Source organism: Octopus bimaculoides, chromosome 5 (genome assembly GCF_046866305.1).
Source record: "Octopus bimaculoides isolate indiv1 chromosome 5, ASM4686630v1, whole genome shotgun sequence".
Classification (NCBI taxonomy): domain Eukaryota; kingdom Metazoa; phylum Mollusca; class Cephalopoda; order Octopoda; family Octopodidae; genus Octopus; species Octopus bimaculoides.
Genome location: NC_142932.1, coordinates 96,573,302 through 96,590,826, shown reverse-complemented (window position 1 = coordinate 96,590,826; position 17,525 = coordinate 96,573,302). Strand labels below are relative to the sequence as shown.

General features: G+C 35.1%; 1 protein-coding gene across 2 annotated transcripts in view; it reads left to right on the top strand.

The window, feature by feature from the left end:
- The first annotated feature begins 5,397 nt into the window (after positions 1-5,397).
- The window catches only part of LOC106869167 (acyl-coenzyme A synthetase ACSM3, mitochondrial), a 38,720-nt gene continuing 26,592 nt past the window's right edge, over positions 5,398-17,525 (top strand). Inside the window, exons 1-3 of one of the 2 annotated variants that reach the window (XM_014914782.3) lie at positions 5,398-6,850; positions 10,172-10,272; positions 17,304-17,416. In XM_014914782.3, coding sequence (XP_014770268.1) covers positions 6,542-6,850; positions 10,172-10,272; positions 17,304-17,416 — 523 coding nt within the window. In that variant the 5' untranslated portion in view covers positions 5,398-6,541. Of the gene's footprint in view, positions 6,851-7,999; positions 8,499-10,171; positions 10,273-17,303; positions 17,417-17,525 lie in introns of those variants that run through there. The other variant, XM_014914783.3, reaches the window with a different exon arrangement.

Here is a 17,525-nt window from a genome sequence, read left to right as displayed (position 1 = left end):
AATTGCTGAGTCACTATCAGAACTAGAGGAGAAGTTTCAGGTGTGGAAGCAAAGACTTGATCAGGAAGGATATTTTTTCATTGTTCCCAAGCCCAAATTTCCTTCCATGAGATTCTGCGACTGACCACATATTCCTCCCATCTCAGGTATGACGTTGTTTCCAGTCATTGGTAAAAAATATATTTATTCATGGGGAAATACTACCTTCCTTAGAATCAGATGAGGGTCAGCAACATCCAGCCATAGAAAATCTGCCTCGAATTCTGTTTAACCCATGCAAGCTTGGAAAAGTGTACATTAAACGATGACAATGATAATAAAGATGATGAAAGACAATTTTAAGCTGCAATCACATAATTTGCATTAATATATTAGCAGAATTAATAGAACAGCAGATTTGATCCAGAACTTGTTGTTAGCTACTGTAAAACCATTGAACAACAGTGTGATCCACTTGAGGAATTTTCATCTCAGAAATATAAGAACTGTATTATCCAATCAATACAGAGCCAAAGAAGCTAGTTTTTGATACAAATTATACTTTAATATGCAAGATTAATTTCTTTGAAGCTAATAATAAGTTCTTAAATTTACCAGGTGGTATCAAAAAGTTCCTGGACTAGATCTGTAACATGCCAACTGATGGCAGCACACAGTTGCATGCACAGCAAGAGCTAGCAGTGACCTTCATGAGGCAGTGACAGTACTGTGTTTACTTTGCAAGTTGTGAAGGTTGTGTTTTTGTGATCATGTGTATGCTGTAGTCTGCAATTTTGTCATGCACATTTTCCCATAGCACTGTCAGCTCTAGCAAAATTCCAATTCTCCATTCTGTATTCCATAGGATTAAGTCCGGTCTTTTTGTTGTTTTTATGAGTGGAAATATTAAAAGGCTTTCCAAGTCTGTGGCCAGCTCCCAGTATCCCTTCCATGTTTCGTCTGTCTCATATACTTTATTTGAAGGCCTGGCCTTATGTCCTTGTTCCCTCCTTCTGGAAGTATATCCTTCTGCACTTTTCCACTTTTGGGTGCTCTCTCCTGTTATATCCCTTGATCTTCTCTTTGAGTGCTGCACTTATGACACTGAGGACTTGATTGTGATGCCATGTATATCTATCTAGTGCTAGCCTGCAGTTTGACAGAACATGTCTCACTGTTGCTTTCTCTCTGCATCTACATTCATCTGTTGTTTGTATGTTCCACTGGACTAAATTGGTCAGTGAAGGTAAAACATCGAAGGTAGACTTGATCAGGAAGGATATTTTTCATTGTTCCCAAGCCCGAATTTCCTTCCATGAGATTCTGCAACTGACCACATATTCCTCCCATCTCAGGTATTGTCCCAGTTGACTACATTTCACCTTTCTTCTTCCTCCTTTCTTACTTCATGTACCACTGCCTCTTTCATCTCTTTTACACTGCTCATGCAGAATGGCTTGAAAGTTTGCAACCCTAGACCGGCTCTTTCTTCTTGCATCACTCTGACTATATCAGCATGCCTTAGCTTTCCAATTACCCTGTTTAATGGATATTGAACTGTGTCATTGAACTGTGTCATTGAACTGACACAACCTGTCAGAATAGTTTAAAGCAGTGCTCCACAACTTTTTTTCACTTGCAGTACACTTACATTCTTTTCAAAATTTGGCAACACACCTGAACTAAAAATATAACTAAAAATATCAGGAAAAAAATTATATTCAGGTTACACTGCGGCACACCCAGCATCATTTCATGACACACCAGTGTGCTATGACATACCAGTTGCAGAGCACTAGTATAAAGTAATATAATTTTAATTTCCAGGAAAGTCTTATAACAAGTTTTTTTTCTTTGTTGAGCATGCCATGACTCATTTACTAGCCCCAGCAATCTAAAAATATCTCGTATAGCTACATGGTTTCAGGATTATAGGAGAAAGAATATGAATTTTCATGACAATAAGACAAAGAGCTCCATATTAACCAGACTATTGGATGTGGTTATATATCACTGGTCACAATGCATTTCCTTGAATTCTTGGAGTTTTCAAATGATGTCACTCAGCTGGCTAGGTAGGGAGGCCAATATACTCCCTGGATGGATTGCCTGTCTATTGCAGGGTTGCCTATTTACAGCTGAATGGACAAGAACAATGTGAAATTGTTCTGTCATGAGTTGTGCATAAAGGTGGAGAATTGATATTACCCAAATAAATATTTGGATATGGTTATCTAGAATAACCTATTGCAGAATTAATATGTTCACACAGAACATACTTTGTACTACTCCAAACACAGTCACGATATTAAACTAACACAGTAACCAATATAGATGATCAACGCTGTTAACTGTACCACTGTCAACTGCTGAGAATTCATATAGTTCTTTATTTTATTGAAAAGCGTTAGTCCACTTTCAGTCATGTGGGTTGGTGGTCAGAATCCTTCCACAACAGAAATGAAGTGTTTTGCTCAAGAATGATGCATTGCCAGTCTGGGAATCAAAATCATGATCTTGCGATCATGAGTGCAACACTCTAACCACTGGGCCATACATCGTCACTTATGACAAATATATGACGTTTTTCTTAGAAGCACAATTGCTGTGAAATGAAACTGGGGCATACGAGGATGGGCTGAAAAGCTCACAGGCTGGCTATGAAGGAGTGATGCTAGAGCCATGAAATCTTGCATGCATTAATTCCAACTCTTCTAATGAACAACTGCATTGTTTCTTTCCAGGTAAATTGACATCAGACTGTTCAAAGAAGACTTCAAAAGTAGCAAGTAGCAACTTCTCTTAAAAATGGACAAAATTTGGCATCATGGTGTTGTCCAGTACCTGCAGGGAAAGGGTTAAGCACCCAAAGATATTCATGCTGACATGGTAGCTACATTAGGAGATGACACACCAGCTTTATCAACAGTTCAAAAGTGGGCAGCTAAATTTAGGAGGAGTAGGGAGAGTCTTGAAGATCAGCCAAGGTCTGGACGTCTTGCATCTACCACCGCCAAGGAAAACGTTGACTGTGTTCACCATATAGTGATGGATGACAGGTAGTTGACTATAAATCAAACAGCCAATGCTATTAGTATATCCCAGGTGTGAGTTGAGAATATTTTGCACAATGAACTTGGCAGAACAAAGTTTTATGCTCAGTGCATGCCATATTTTCTGATACCTGATAAAAAGCACATCTGGTTGATCACATCACAGGAATAATTGACGTTGTTCTAGGCAGATCCAGCTGGTATCCTTGAATGTTATGTAATGCTATATGAGTGTTGTGTTCATCACTTTGAGCTAGATACAATGAGACAATTCTTGAGTGGAAACACTCCTCCTCACCTGCTCCAAGGTCATTTCATCTGCAGGAAAGGTGATGATCTCAGTTTTGGGGAATGAAAAAGGCATTGTGTTTATTGACTATCTTCAAAAGGGTCAACCATCAATGGAGAATATTATGCCATGCTGAGGCAGTTATGAAAGGCTATCAAGATCAAACACCCAAAAGAGGTCTTGTTTCATGAGGACAATGCCCCAGCATACAAGTCCTTGGTTTCAATGGCTGCTGTGTGTGATTGTGGATTTGAACTGGTTGACCACCCTCCCTATTCTCCTGATTTGGCTTCATCTAACTATCATCTATTCCCCAACATGAAAAAAACACTTGGCAGTATTGCAGTGATGATGATGTCATATCTGCTGTTGATGACTTTTTTAACCAACAAAATGAAAGCATTTTCATCAATGGGATCCAAACAATTCAGTACCAATGAAAGAAATGGGTGAACCACAAGGGAGACTATATTGGAAAATAACCTCATTTGGTCATATTCCATGAGAGCATCTTGGTCAGCCAATGAAGTGAAGTGATGTAATTCTAACCAAGAATTGAAATCAAGTTGTTAAGCTTAACACCATTCAGGAAAATATTGAATATTCCTCTTTTTTTTTAGACTGTATCATAGTTCTATCTATACTTACTACTGAAACTAATATGTAATGGTTAAAACAATATAAATGGTAAATAGCAGATGAATGTATGGTTTAAACATAAACGTTACTTCCAAATAATAATAGTTGCTATTTCGTGACAACACACCAAATTATCAAATCAATCATAAGGCACGTCTAAGATGATCATTAAAGCTTAGACATCTTGAATTCTGTAAATATTTATGTATTAATATAACTTAGAAGTGTTGTTTTGTGTTGGTTGTTTCTATTGCATTAGTTGTGGAGGATTAACAAAACAATTTCATTAGTAAATGGAGAAAAAAATCAATAAGCCAAAGCCAATTAAATGAATTAAATATTGCTTCGTGTATTTGCACGCATCAGAATATTTAGCTTAAATTTCCATTCTGTAGCAGATAAGGTTCCAGATGGCGTTAGATCAAAATAGCATTTGATATTAAACTACCAGATCTTTGCTAAAACAACTGATATTGGTGAAATTAGAATAGCATTCAGAAATATCTCCTGAGCAATGTCCAATTGTCAGTGTTATACATGAATCTCTCTGTAGATGTAATGACTTTTACAATATTGAATTGTTTTGTACTTTCTTTCCTGCCAGTAGAGCAAAGTAGCTAGTCACTGAACTAATTACCTTACAATATTTACATTTATCACTCAAATCCTGTCAGTGTCAACTTTGCCTTTTATACAACTTCCAAAGTCAATGAAATAAAGTAACAGTCAGGTATTGGAGTGGATTTAATCAATAATATTAGAGTTGTTGCATAACCCAAAACAGAGCCTTACAGATCCACTTCCATCATATTCTTAGCAATAAAGCTAGCATAATCACCACAGGCCCTTCTTTAGATGTAATAGCACCTCATAAAAAGAGCATTTTTATTTCAACAAAATAATGTACTTCTCTCTTTCAGCAAAAATTTGATATTGCATAAAAGTAATTACTTTATTATATACAATAACAGATTGATGGCAAACAAAGGAAAGATTTCAACTCTCCTATCAATGAATATAATGTAGAACCTACAATCTTAATCCTATTATTACTCTATTTCTGTGAAAATAAGCAGTTAATTTTGAAAACAATAAAGAATTTTGTAAAATAACTTTGTTTTTATTAAGCTGATATTTGGAGCCTAAATCAACATGAAATTTTGACATAAAGTTTTAATTTAGATCATTTTAAAAAATTAAGTTTGTATTAAAAAACCAGGGGCAATTTCTGGCAGGTTGGTGTCCAAAAGGCTAAATAAGGAAAGGGCACATAAGATAATGTAGTCCTAGATCTAAATAACTCTTAAAAGGCAAAATAGTTTTAGCTAGAATGACTTTAATCATAAGTCTGTTCAATCAGGGTCGACTTGAAGGTACACAAAAACAAGTGTAGACATGTACACAAATGTGAACTTTTCAATAGCAAAGGTTTACCAAGAGAATTTAGATTTTCATCCAACCCATAAATATCTCTCTCTCTCTCTCTCTCTCTTTCTTTCTTTTAATATTTCTAGAGATAGTAAATTGCCAGAACTGTGAGATAAAAATTCCTGGCAGAATTTATTCTGACACTTTTCTCAGTTCAAATCACTACTAAAGTCGATTTTGCTGTTGATCTTCCTAAGGTCAATAAATAAAATATTCGTCTAAAGTATTGGATTGATGAAAACATTATTGTATTAGAGGAAATACATTGTAGTATTTATTCCAGTTCTTTGTGTTCTGAGATCAAATTCTGTTGTTGATTACATGAATAGTAGAGTTAATCCATCACCCAGTTTAACACAACCACCTGGTCTTTAGGTACCCTTAGCAGAGTCCACTCTGTTGCAAATATATGGACCTCTGGTTTGGGGATACCTTCTTTCTCCCTTCAACCAGTCATGGAAGCTCTGTAAAGCATGTTGGGCACTACTCTTCCTTCCTGACTAAAACCTTAGGAAAAAAGTAGGGTTCCTAAAATATCAGACAAGTGAGTTAATTCTTCATGTCCTATTATTGGTGCTGTATTGCATCCATAACCAACACACTTAACTCTCGCTATCACTGTCTACTTTTCAAGATAATCAAACCAAATTTTCATCATTTCTAGCCACTCACCCAATGAGTATTTCTGCTAAATTTGGTGAAAATCCGTTCTGTCGTTTTCCAGTAATTTTGCAAACACACAGACAAGCAAATGAAGCCAAGTGATTACCATACCCTGCTTTCGAAGGATAAAAATAAGAAGAAATAAGAAGAAAAACATCTTCGCTGGCTGCACAAACTAGCTGCTTATAGTGAAATTGGAGACGTATACTCGATAGTCACCCACAACTTATGTAAAAAATTTTATCTTAAAAAATGTTTATAATACATTGACCTACTATTGTGCATGTGTTTTTATGCGTCTGGGTACACATTTCCAAGGTGTCTGACCGACTGACCACTTATCAGCTTGTTATTACTTATTCACATGAAAGCTGTTATTTTGATATTGTATATGAGAGAGTTATTATAGTTTTAATATAACTGAAATAATTAACAAGAAAAAGAAGAAAGAAAACTGTTTTGCAGTAACTTTTTGTTTACGCCATCAAGTATGTGGAGAAAATTACTTTTAAATTGTATCTCGTATTCAGGTTACAAGAAGTTTTATATTTCCAATTTAACTACATTTTCATATGGCAACAAACTATATTCAAACTATATGCGCCTAAGTTCGAGTTATGATACAAGTCGTCTAAAACGTAACACATTCCCTAACAGCTGTTGTTATATATCGAATCTCTCAAACTCCCCAACAGCTATCACTAATTATGAAGAAGAAAGAAAAACATTTTCTGTTAATGTACCAGATTTCTTTAATTTTACTTCGGATGTTATTCAACATTGGGCAACCTGCCAAAAGGTAATCAATCAATTTATACTTTATTTTTGTTGTTTAGCATTTAATGATTCAGACGTTCTAGTCGTGACCCTATCGCCTTATTTTCTGACATAATCTATTTATAACAATATTACCAAATGTATTCTTGTTGTGGTTGCTTAAATATATAAAAAAGTTCAATACCGAAATATGAATTGAAGCTATAGAATGGCTAAAATTTCAGGGAAGAATATGGTCCTGAGGTTTATACCTCGAATAAGTTTGGAGTGTGATTCCACGCCGTAAACATTGCTCCATGAGAACCACATATATAATTACTTTTTTAAGATGGTAAAATGTGATTTGAAGTAGATTTGGCTGCTATTTCAAATAGATAAAACATTCGCATTGAGGACCCATACACCCCGTTGCTTTAAAAGCGAAGGTAAAGAATACGTACACCACCCGTTTTCGGCGTAACAAAAGCCTTAATTCTAACTCTAACCCTAAACACGGGGTGTACGTATTCTTTACTTTCGCCGTCTTATGTATACATTATGTATGCTGATAATAATCCTATGCCAATGTGGTTGTTTACGAAGTCGCTCCGCCACCCTTGAATCGCACACCACAATGTTGAAGGCACTAATGTTTACATACCGCATGATAAAAAGATTTGGTGGTCTTATTCCATCAAGGCTAAACAACACCAGTTTACGGGATATTAAGAAGGGGATAAATCAAACATTACTCGCGAAATGTTGCTGTTTTGTTCTTTATTTTAGTTTGAAAATAGTTGTAAATTAACAACAATTAAATTGATATACTCTAGATACTAACACAATTACTTTTTTATTTTTATTTTAACAAGTTAAATTAGAATGTACATTCTATTGTGTATTTTTCTCCTGGTAACAAGAACATAGTATTTCTTCAGAAAAAAAATTATAGTGCTGAACAACAGCAAAACATTCCTTTCGAAGAAAAAAAAACTATAGTACAAGTAATACAGACGCATTTAAAGTTTGACCTATATATAATTTTCGGGAACCGCGTATTTCAGCATCTGAAACAAACATTTTAAAATGTAAAACAATATGTGATGATACGCAAAAATATGCAGCTTTCTAAATTCTCGTCTTACTTTAAAGGCATTCCAACAATAACCATCCTGTCTTTTAAAAACATTCCAACCGAGACCATCCCATCTTTTCAAAATGGTTTAACTGTGACTGTCTTGTCATTTTCAAATCGTTCCGACAGTGTCTGTCTTGTCTTTTTAAGAGCATTCCAGCTGAGACCATCCAGTTTTTTCAAGAGTATTCCAAACGTGACCATCTCACTCATGTCTGAGTTCCAATACCACCGAGGTCAACTTTGTTGGTTGCCCTTTCAGGGTCAATTAAAGTACCTGTCAAGTACTGGGTCAATCAGGGCCAGCTCAAGGTACCGGCAACTCGGGCAGTCGCCCGGGGCATCAAGGAGGGTGACAAAAACAAAAATAATACTTGTAAGGATGCCGAAGTTCTGCTTTCCCTGGGCGCCAGCAATCCTAGGGCCAGCCCTGGTGTCAATGTAATGACCTAGCACCACCCACTAAAAAATTCTCAGCCTTGTGCCAAAACTTGAAAAGTTTGTTTTTTTTCCAGGCCAACCAAAGCCTTGTGAGTGGGCTTGGTTGATGGAAATGGTAAGTAGCAGCCATATGTATATGTGTGGCTTTTAAGCTAGTAAGAAAATATATCTATACCACAAGATGATGTGCTTTGGTTTAACAATTGTGTCACAGCATTTTATTTTTCATAAAACACAGTAAAATATTTTTGTGATCTAACCATTCTATGGCAACTATTCCTAGATATGAGTTACTTTTACACCACTCAGTCAGTAAATACTTTTTTGATTACTTTTTGGAGCTAAGTACTTTTATCTTTGTTGCTATTATTTTTATTTAAACACAAGTCAGCTATAATCAAAAGAGATACCTGTGATCAATAGTGCTCCATTTGTGACCGTTCCATCTTATTTTCAGACTACTCTATCCAGTGTGTTCTCTCCTTCTTTAAAATAGTAGGGTGTGATTTGAGGGAAAGTTTGCTGGTATTTCCAGCAAGTCAAGCACCTACTTAGAGCCTCCCACATTGGTACAGGCTTCTTAACAAAGTAGCTGGTCCTTAAAGGTTAGTTTTAATATATCTTCAGCATTGTAAAGTATATAATTGGAAGTAGTAGGAAGAAGTTCATTATATAGTCAGACATGTATTAAATGAATGACAGATTCTTGTTTGATTGCATATATTACAATAGCGAAGATTGTCTGGTCTTTTTTCAAAATACAAGATTTCATTATAGTCTCTTTGGTAAAATATATTGTTCAACTTGTCTCAATTTATCTTACAGTTATAACTTTATGGTAAAACAACTGGACACATAATTCAGTGAGTTAGATGTTCTTTTGTAAAATAATAATATTAGATTTTTAAACACTATTCTGTCTACTATAGAAGCAGAAAGGGGAAAACACCTAAAGAAAACTACTTAAAAAGAGATATATAATCTTGTAAAACAAAAATTTACCCCCAGTTCGATTCAGGTATGTGATGTTAATAAGTAACAAAAATAGCGAAATATTGATATCTATCACTCCTGAATGGGATTAAGGGTGAGTTGTCTTGCCTGGCTATGACTTGCAGTGTCTCAATAGCCAGCACTTTGAGGGTGTCATCCCCATTACACTAAGCTGCAATGTACCAGCAAACAAGCAAAATCCATACATTGAGTATGTGTGGTTGATAATGTTTTCAATACTAGTGCCGCTTCTAATTCATATTTGAATTTAATTTTATGTATGCATTGTCATAGTAAACCAGCAAATGGTTTTACACTATTTATATATAGTCATAGGCTGGTGATTCAGCTCAGCCCCAGTTCGAAATCATTTATGTCACTAGATTCCATTCAGACAAACATGTGCATAAGTTTGGAAGGAAAAAACTTTCATTTGGCTAGCCATGTATAGTTAATGTGAGGGAGGAATAGGTCACATCTTTTAGTATACAGATTCATAGGCTTCTATTTCATTGCTTGAGATAACGAAATAATCCCTAAAGTGTACTGATTTGACTCATTAGAACCAGTATTAATCATGATTCTAGTCAACTCTGAATACATTGCTAGTAATATATATTTTACAGAATATTTTAAAATTAACAAATAATAATGGAATTTTTTTTATAAAATTGAGTCAGGGACCAGGTTAAACATCACATATGCTGAATCTGGCCTGTGGCATATATGTTTGATAGCTTGGAACTAAAAGCATATTTTTATACTAAAAATATTCTCCCTCAATTTTTTTGTCAGGATGATGAAAATCCCACAAAAGCACTGGCATTTTGGTGGGTTGATGACAATGGTCAAGAGATTAAATGGACATTTAAAGACTTGATAAAACTAACAAACAAGTAAGTTTTTCCTAATTCACTGTTTTGTATATTTTTTCGTTTTTACGTATATATATTGTATTTCTATTATTGTTGTAGTCTAGAAATTTAATGTTGTTAGTAGTTTATAATTTTTTTATGCTGCTCATACAGGTGAAATTCCATTATAATGAATCCTAACAGATTATTTAGTATAATATATTTTTTCAATCCCTTGCCACTATCCTTTTAAAAGGGTTTTATCTCATTCAAATTCATGATAGTAAATATTTCCATACAAAACAAACCTGTTGTAACCAAAATTCCTCCTATCAACAATAAAAAAAAAAAGAATTTTTAAATATACATTTAAAGTCAGATATATTATCCAGTTCTTGGTCGAAAAAAGACACAGTAGAACCGTTAAGAGAACTACCAGTTACTAAGTGTCAAATGGATGGACTACATGTGGTCAAATTGACCAGCTGGAAAGTAATCTGTCATATACTATACTTATTATTTTAAAATTTCACTTCACATTGTTTTCTCGTTTTAATTTTGGTTCATATTGTCTTTTGAAAAAAGACATAATCAATCATAGTTTGAATGCTTTCAACCTTACAAATGTGAGAAGAAACCATAGATAACAATGTGATAAGCACAACTGAAAAATTTGAAAGAAAAACCCTCTGCCCCTTGGAGTGCTTTTCATTCTTAGTTTGTTTTTTTTTTTTTTTCAAGAACATATTGTTCATATGTACCACTAAATGTCTGCTTTTGTGTTGGAGATATGCTGTGCTTGAGAAGACCTAACAAGCCATGTGAGACCATAGTCAATGACCTATGCCAGTGGGTGTAACCAGCCCACTTATGAATACCCCTCATTCAGTGGACAATAAACTTTGCTTGCGAAGACCTATTGAAGCAAGTGAAATCAAAATCGCTGATGTGGCCGATGACAGTACCACCTGGTTGGCACTCATGCCAGTGAAACATTAAAAGCACATATGAACGTGGGGTTTAACCGGCCCACTTATGAGTACCCCTCATTCATTGGACAATGAACTTTGCTTGCGAAGACCTATTGAGGCAAGTGTAAATAAATCAAAATTGCTGATGTGGCCGATGACAGTGGAATGTTAAAAGCACATCCAAGCATGATCATTGCCAGGGCCACAGATTGGCTTCTGTGCTGGTGATATGTGGAAAGCACCATTCAAGCGTGATCGTTACCAGTGTCGCCTTACCGGCACATGTGCCGGTGGCACGTGAAAAACATTCGAGCATGGTCATTGGCAGTGCCACCTGACTGGCTTCCGTGCAGGTAGCACATAAAAACACCTTTGAGTGTGGCCATTGCCAGAACCGCCTAACTGGCCCTCATGCCAGTGGCACGTAAAAGCACCCACTACACTCTCGGAGTGGTTGGCATCAGGAAGGGCATCCAGCTGTAGAAACTCTGCCAGATCAGATTGAGCCTGGTGCAGCCTTTGGCTCACCAATCCTCAGTCAAACCGTCAAACCCATGCCAGCATGGAAAGTGGACGTTAAACGATGATGATGATGATGTATCGAATAATAATTAGTGTAATAAAAAAGCAATCAGTCAATCTAAATCAAATATAGTAAACTCATTAGTCGCAAAAAACTGAACAATTATCTAAATGTAAGTTCTAATTTTTTATTTTATTTTAATGCACCTTACGGGTTGAATTGAATAACTACTTAAATCTTTTTAAATAAAGCAAAAAAACGTGTCAAAAAATAAGGTTATAGTGGGGGAATAAACAACTGACAAATATCTGTTTAGTCACTTGACAACACCTTACAACCAAACTGTTTGTCATTCAAAATGGCATGATGTCTCCTAAGCACGTCCATTGCATTAGACAGATGCAGTGTTACCAGAAGAAAAATTTCTGTTGTAACATGGAACACATTTTTTATATAATTTTACTTATGTCTAATGAGTCCTCATTACCCCCAAGAATTTCATTTTTACCCCACTTGGGGTAATTTACCTCAGTTTGCTGACTCTTGAGGAAGAGGAATATGCAGCTAGCTCATTCAAAGAGGCAAAGGCTATTGTAGTAAAGGTAAAAGAAGTAGAGAGAAGAAATAGCACATCTGCAAGCTAGTGGGTGTAGCATGTCTGTGAATGAACTCTTGTCACTTGATCGAATGATCGTTTTGATATGATTTAAAATGTTTCTTTGTATGTAGTAGTAACAGTACCATCCCAGATGCAGGAATAGTACTTCAATGTATGATATTTAGTTCAGTTTTGTAGAGCGTCAACAATCAAACAAGGCCGAGGTATTTTCTTGTCCTAAAGAGGAAGCTTAGTTTTTTTTTGACACAGTTTTGGTTAATGTATGTAAGATCACCTTGAGAAAATTTTAGAGATTGTGATGACTAGCATTTGTTGTTGTGGTTTTAAAAGTTTTAACTGTGAAATGAGAGGAGATCCCTACTCATCTATCTATCACTTGTCTAACTGCAATATTCTGTTGTTGAAATTAAATGCGAGCAGAACTATATATTTCATTGCCATCTTTTTCTGTAAAACTAATTATCTTTCTCACTGCCTGGAACCACATCACTTGACAACCATCCTTCTTTTTTTAACATTGTCCCTCTCCACTTACATTTTATGATGATTACTCCTCCATGCTACCAAAGTATCTCTTCTCCCCTGTACCACTTCCTGTTCACTTGCCCCTATTACTATACATCTTTCACTCTCCCTGCACTTTATATCTGTCTCTTCCTTCACACACTTACAATCTATCCACCCATACATCATCTCCCTTTTACACATCCTCCCCTTGTTCACTGTATTATCATTGTATTATTATTACTATTCTACTGCTCTTCACTCCTCTCTGTCCTGCCAGTCATCACCTACTTCTTGAAATGGGAAACATTTCTATTTTTGTGATTTTGTAAGAGACAAGATTGGTATGTTTTCATTGAAATATGTCTCTGTTCATGGAGGCAGTGCTGGTCTGAATTGAGGTATTTATGTCATATGTGTATGCCACCAGTATATGTCACAGAAGAGGAATGAAGAATGGTATCATCTATGTAAGAATATGTAATGTTTGAAGAGCTAGCAAGAAAATCAGTAATGTTTGGATGAAAGATTTTGAAAGACATACGTCAACTCTAGTATACCCTAAAGCACAATCATTTATTTCTTAATATGTATGGATGATCCTTTCTAGCGAAACATCTCCTAAGCTTTACGATTTGAATCCAAAAATTAAAAAATTTTTAATTAAACTTTTCATTTATCATTTTGTTTGAATTATTGTAGCATCTGGGTAACTGGAAAAAGGAAGACATATTAGTTTTTTAAGTTATGTTTTTCTCCTAGAAACATTTATGGAGTAAAAATTTACATGAAATTAATCTGTTATACTTCATAATTTGATAAATTAAAGTTTTCCAGTAACCTTCTTGTTTAAATGATAAAGAATTTAATCAAGATTTTTCCCTCTTTCAATATTTCAAATTTCTTTGAACAGGAAAATGAGAAAAAGAGAAAGTTTAATTCTTAATATTTTAAAGCTTTTGTCAACTGACTGGAAGGCATATAAATTAAAAGAGCTGTTAAATTGCTTCTAATGATTCTGCCATTCATATTGAATTAATAGTTTTGTAAAGAATTTCAATTTCAAAACATTTAAAGATTATGAAATTATAATATTAGCTGTTCAGTTGATACAAAGATTTCATATTGTGATAAAGGACTGCACATAATATTTAATGCAAATAATCTGAAAGGGAAAATCAGGATAAGAGCCAGAAAATTAGTACATGAGTAATTGACTCTGACAACCAAAGGGTAGCTAGTTAAATTAAATCCTTTTATTTGTGGAAATTCCACAAAAAACTTTAAAATTAATTCCCTTAAATAATTTGGACATTTTTCCATAAGAATAAGTATTTTATTTAATAACTAATTTAATAACTAAATACAAAATTCCACTGATTTTATTTTCATGAAATGGAAACAATACTTTTTTGCTGGATTTTAACTATGGCAATAAGTGATGAAGTAGGAATTATGTCTAAACAGGGCCTCTAAGAGAGGTGTTCAGCTGGTACATCAGTCCAGAGCCAGAGTGTCAAGGAAGTATCTGATGGGCTTCTCCCTAAACATAATAAAACAGCCACCCAAGTCACAGTTCTCTTGAAATTTGAGCAGATTACACACACACACACACACACACTCTCTCTCTCAAATAATCCCAAGAGCATTGATGTTCCACCTTTTGAAGTTTCTCATAGAGGTCCTATGCAAGAATATATTCTTTCATTTATTTTCAAAGTAAAGTTACCATTTCACACAAGAAAGACATCTTGATAAAGGTTATAATTATTATTGTCAATCTAGTGAAGCAGACTCTACGAAGTGACTAAAAGAGTCACAATGTGTAAATGGTTGGGAGCTCAGGATATGTATCTTATGTATTTTTGTTCTAGAATGATACAGCATTTTATGTAGTTAAAAAAGTATCTACTCCACCATCCATCCACCCCACCTACATACACTTTAGCTACTCTACAGATTGCAAAGAAAAATATTGCACGAGAAGGAGAGTGTTCAACTCACTATAACACCAAAATAGCACTGATTTGAGAATGCTTGCCCATCAAAGCAAAACTGATTCTGAAAGCATATGTACAAATCAAAGCCCAATTCATCCATCAAACTTTCCTCACCCCACCCACTCATTTGTTTATTATTAATCCCTCTATCGCTTATCTAACTGCATATTCTGTTGCTGTAATTAAAAAAATGCAGAACTATATATTTCATCATCATTTTTTGTGATACCAGTTATCTTTCTTAATGCCTGGAACCACATCACTTGACATCCATTCTCCTTTTACTCCTCTCTGTACTGCCAGTTATCACCCACTCTTCCCTACGCTCCCTCCATCTCATGTTTATCATCAACCACTCCTCATTCCTTTTTTACCTCCCACTGTATTCACCTTCTGCCTACCTCGTTTCTAATCATCCCTCACTCTCCCTATACACTCTTGCAACCTCTTCTCACATTTCCTGTTCTTCTGTCCCCTACTCACTTCTATCCACTTGGTACTCTGAGGGCTCACACTGACCCTTCATAACCACCATCTTTATCTTTGTTTCCAGTCCCACCCTAATTACTCTTATCCACTCTATAAGGAGAGTAGCTATGTATCTCTTCTACAAGCAATAAACTTGTTCCGGCCCACTTCTTTCATAATTTAATCTCTTATCGCATAGCATAAAGCTGCCCACATCTCATCTGTAGTCAGAGTGTCACACATTTTTAATTTTAATAAATTCTTTCTCGTTAAATTAAAATATCTTTTTTATAAATCATAGCAACATGTATAGGATGTAGAAACTGCATATAAATCAAAACTTGATTACACAGAGAAATTTTCAAATTGCCATCACAAATAAGTTCCTAATACTGCATATATCTAATTTAATCTGAAAGAATTTAATTTATTTTTATTTAATCTTATTTTATACCTAGCTGTCCTTCAAAACACTGGGAAATACACTTTGACCTACTTTTGGGTCAAGGACTCTCAGTTTCATCCTGAGACCTAAGGTTGAGTTGAGGTCAAACATGAAGTATTAGGAACTTATTTGTGATGGCAATTTTGTATTCATGCTTGCATTTCTATCTTTAAGGGACCATATGAATGTGCTTTAGCTAGTGTTTCATCCTATTTTCATTCTATCCTAAACAAATCTAAATGGTTTTCCAATCTGACCTTGAAATTTGTCAAGCAACTATATAAAACTATACAGAAGTGGAAATTTCCTTCTAATGTAATCTTACATTGCTATACTAAATTTTTCCCCATACATTCAGCATTTAAGGGACAAATTTTATTTTTTCTACAACTACAAACATTTTTTCCTTACTAATCCTCCCTATGTTAGAGGGACTAGAACTTGATATCTTCCTTGTTTCTGTATCTATTGATCTACTATTGATTACATTTTTGCTATTATCTGAGGGTTTCTATCCTATTATACCTTACAATTGCTATATCCAGTTTAGTTTCTGTAGGAATTGTGATAGTCATCTCTCCTCCACTGCCTGCCTCCATTCAGGTGCTCGTTTCCCTGCAACTGTATTTAATTGTAGTATTTAGGATCCTTCAAGGCTGGCTATTTATTTCTCTGGCTCTAGGTTGCTACCATGAGGAGTACTGCTATTACTATTATTTCTGATAACTACTTTATTGCTATCTCCAGCACTCTGGAATTCAGATATTCTCCTAGTATTATGTATCACTATAATTTGTGTTAGGTTGTTGCTTGTAGAGAAGGCTAATCTGACATTGTATCTGTTAAAGATTTTATATTTGTTCGATTTAGGCAGTCATACCATTCTCCGTATTCATTGTAATTGTTTTGGATTTACACTCCCAAAAATATTCATAATCCAGTGAAGCGAACCCAGGATTTACCCATTGGATCAGCTACAGTGAGACTGCTCACCATAACTAATCCTAGATGCTCCTTACTACTTGATGCAGTTAGCCTGAACCCAGACTATACCCAAGTACTCATCCATTTTCCATGATGGCATGAGCTGGGTGGATTTACAGAAGTTGACCAGGCTCCATTTGTCTGTTTTGGCATGGTTTCTGTGATAGGATGCCCTTCCTAGCACCAACCACTTTACAGAGTGTACTAGGTGCTTTCAAAGTGGCACTGGCATGGGTGCTTATTTCTTTTGTAAGAAATACTTGACGCAATCACAATATTTGAAGGCCGATGTTTTTTTTTAAATCTTACAAAAGAGAATGACTCGAAACTTTTGGATTGAAAATTCTGTAATATGAAAACTTCATTCCAAAAGGTTCATGTCATTCTGTCTCTCTAAGATATTATTCAAAATAGTTAAAAACTTTTAAGACATTCTTTCCCCACATACGCACGCGCACGCACACACACACACACACACACACACACACACACACACACACACACACACACACACACACACACACACACGTAAAACTTAATTAATCTTTTATTTTTTTAGAGTGACCAATATTCTCCAGGTTTCATGTGATCTTCAAAAAGGAGATTGTGTTATGATTATTCTTCCACGAATCCCAGAATGGTGGCTGCTAAATCTTGCAGCTTTTAAAGCAGGTAATCTTTGTTTTCTTACAATGCATTTAACATTTTTTTAAATTTCTAACTGTGATTTGAACTCTTGTTGAGAATCTGATACTAAAAACAGAAATGATGATAAATTGTT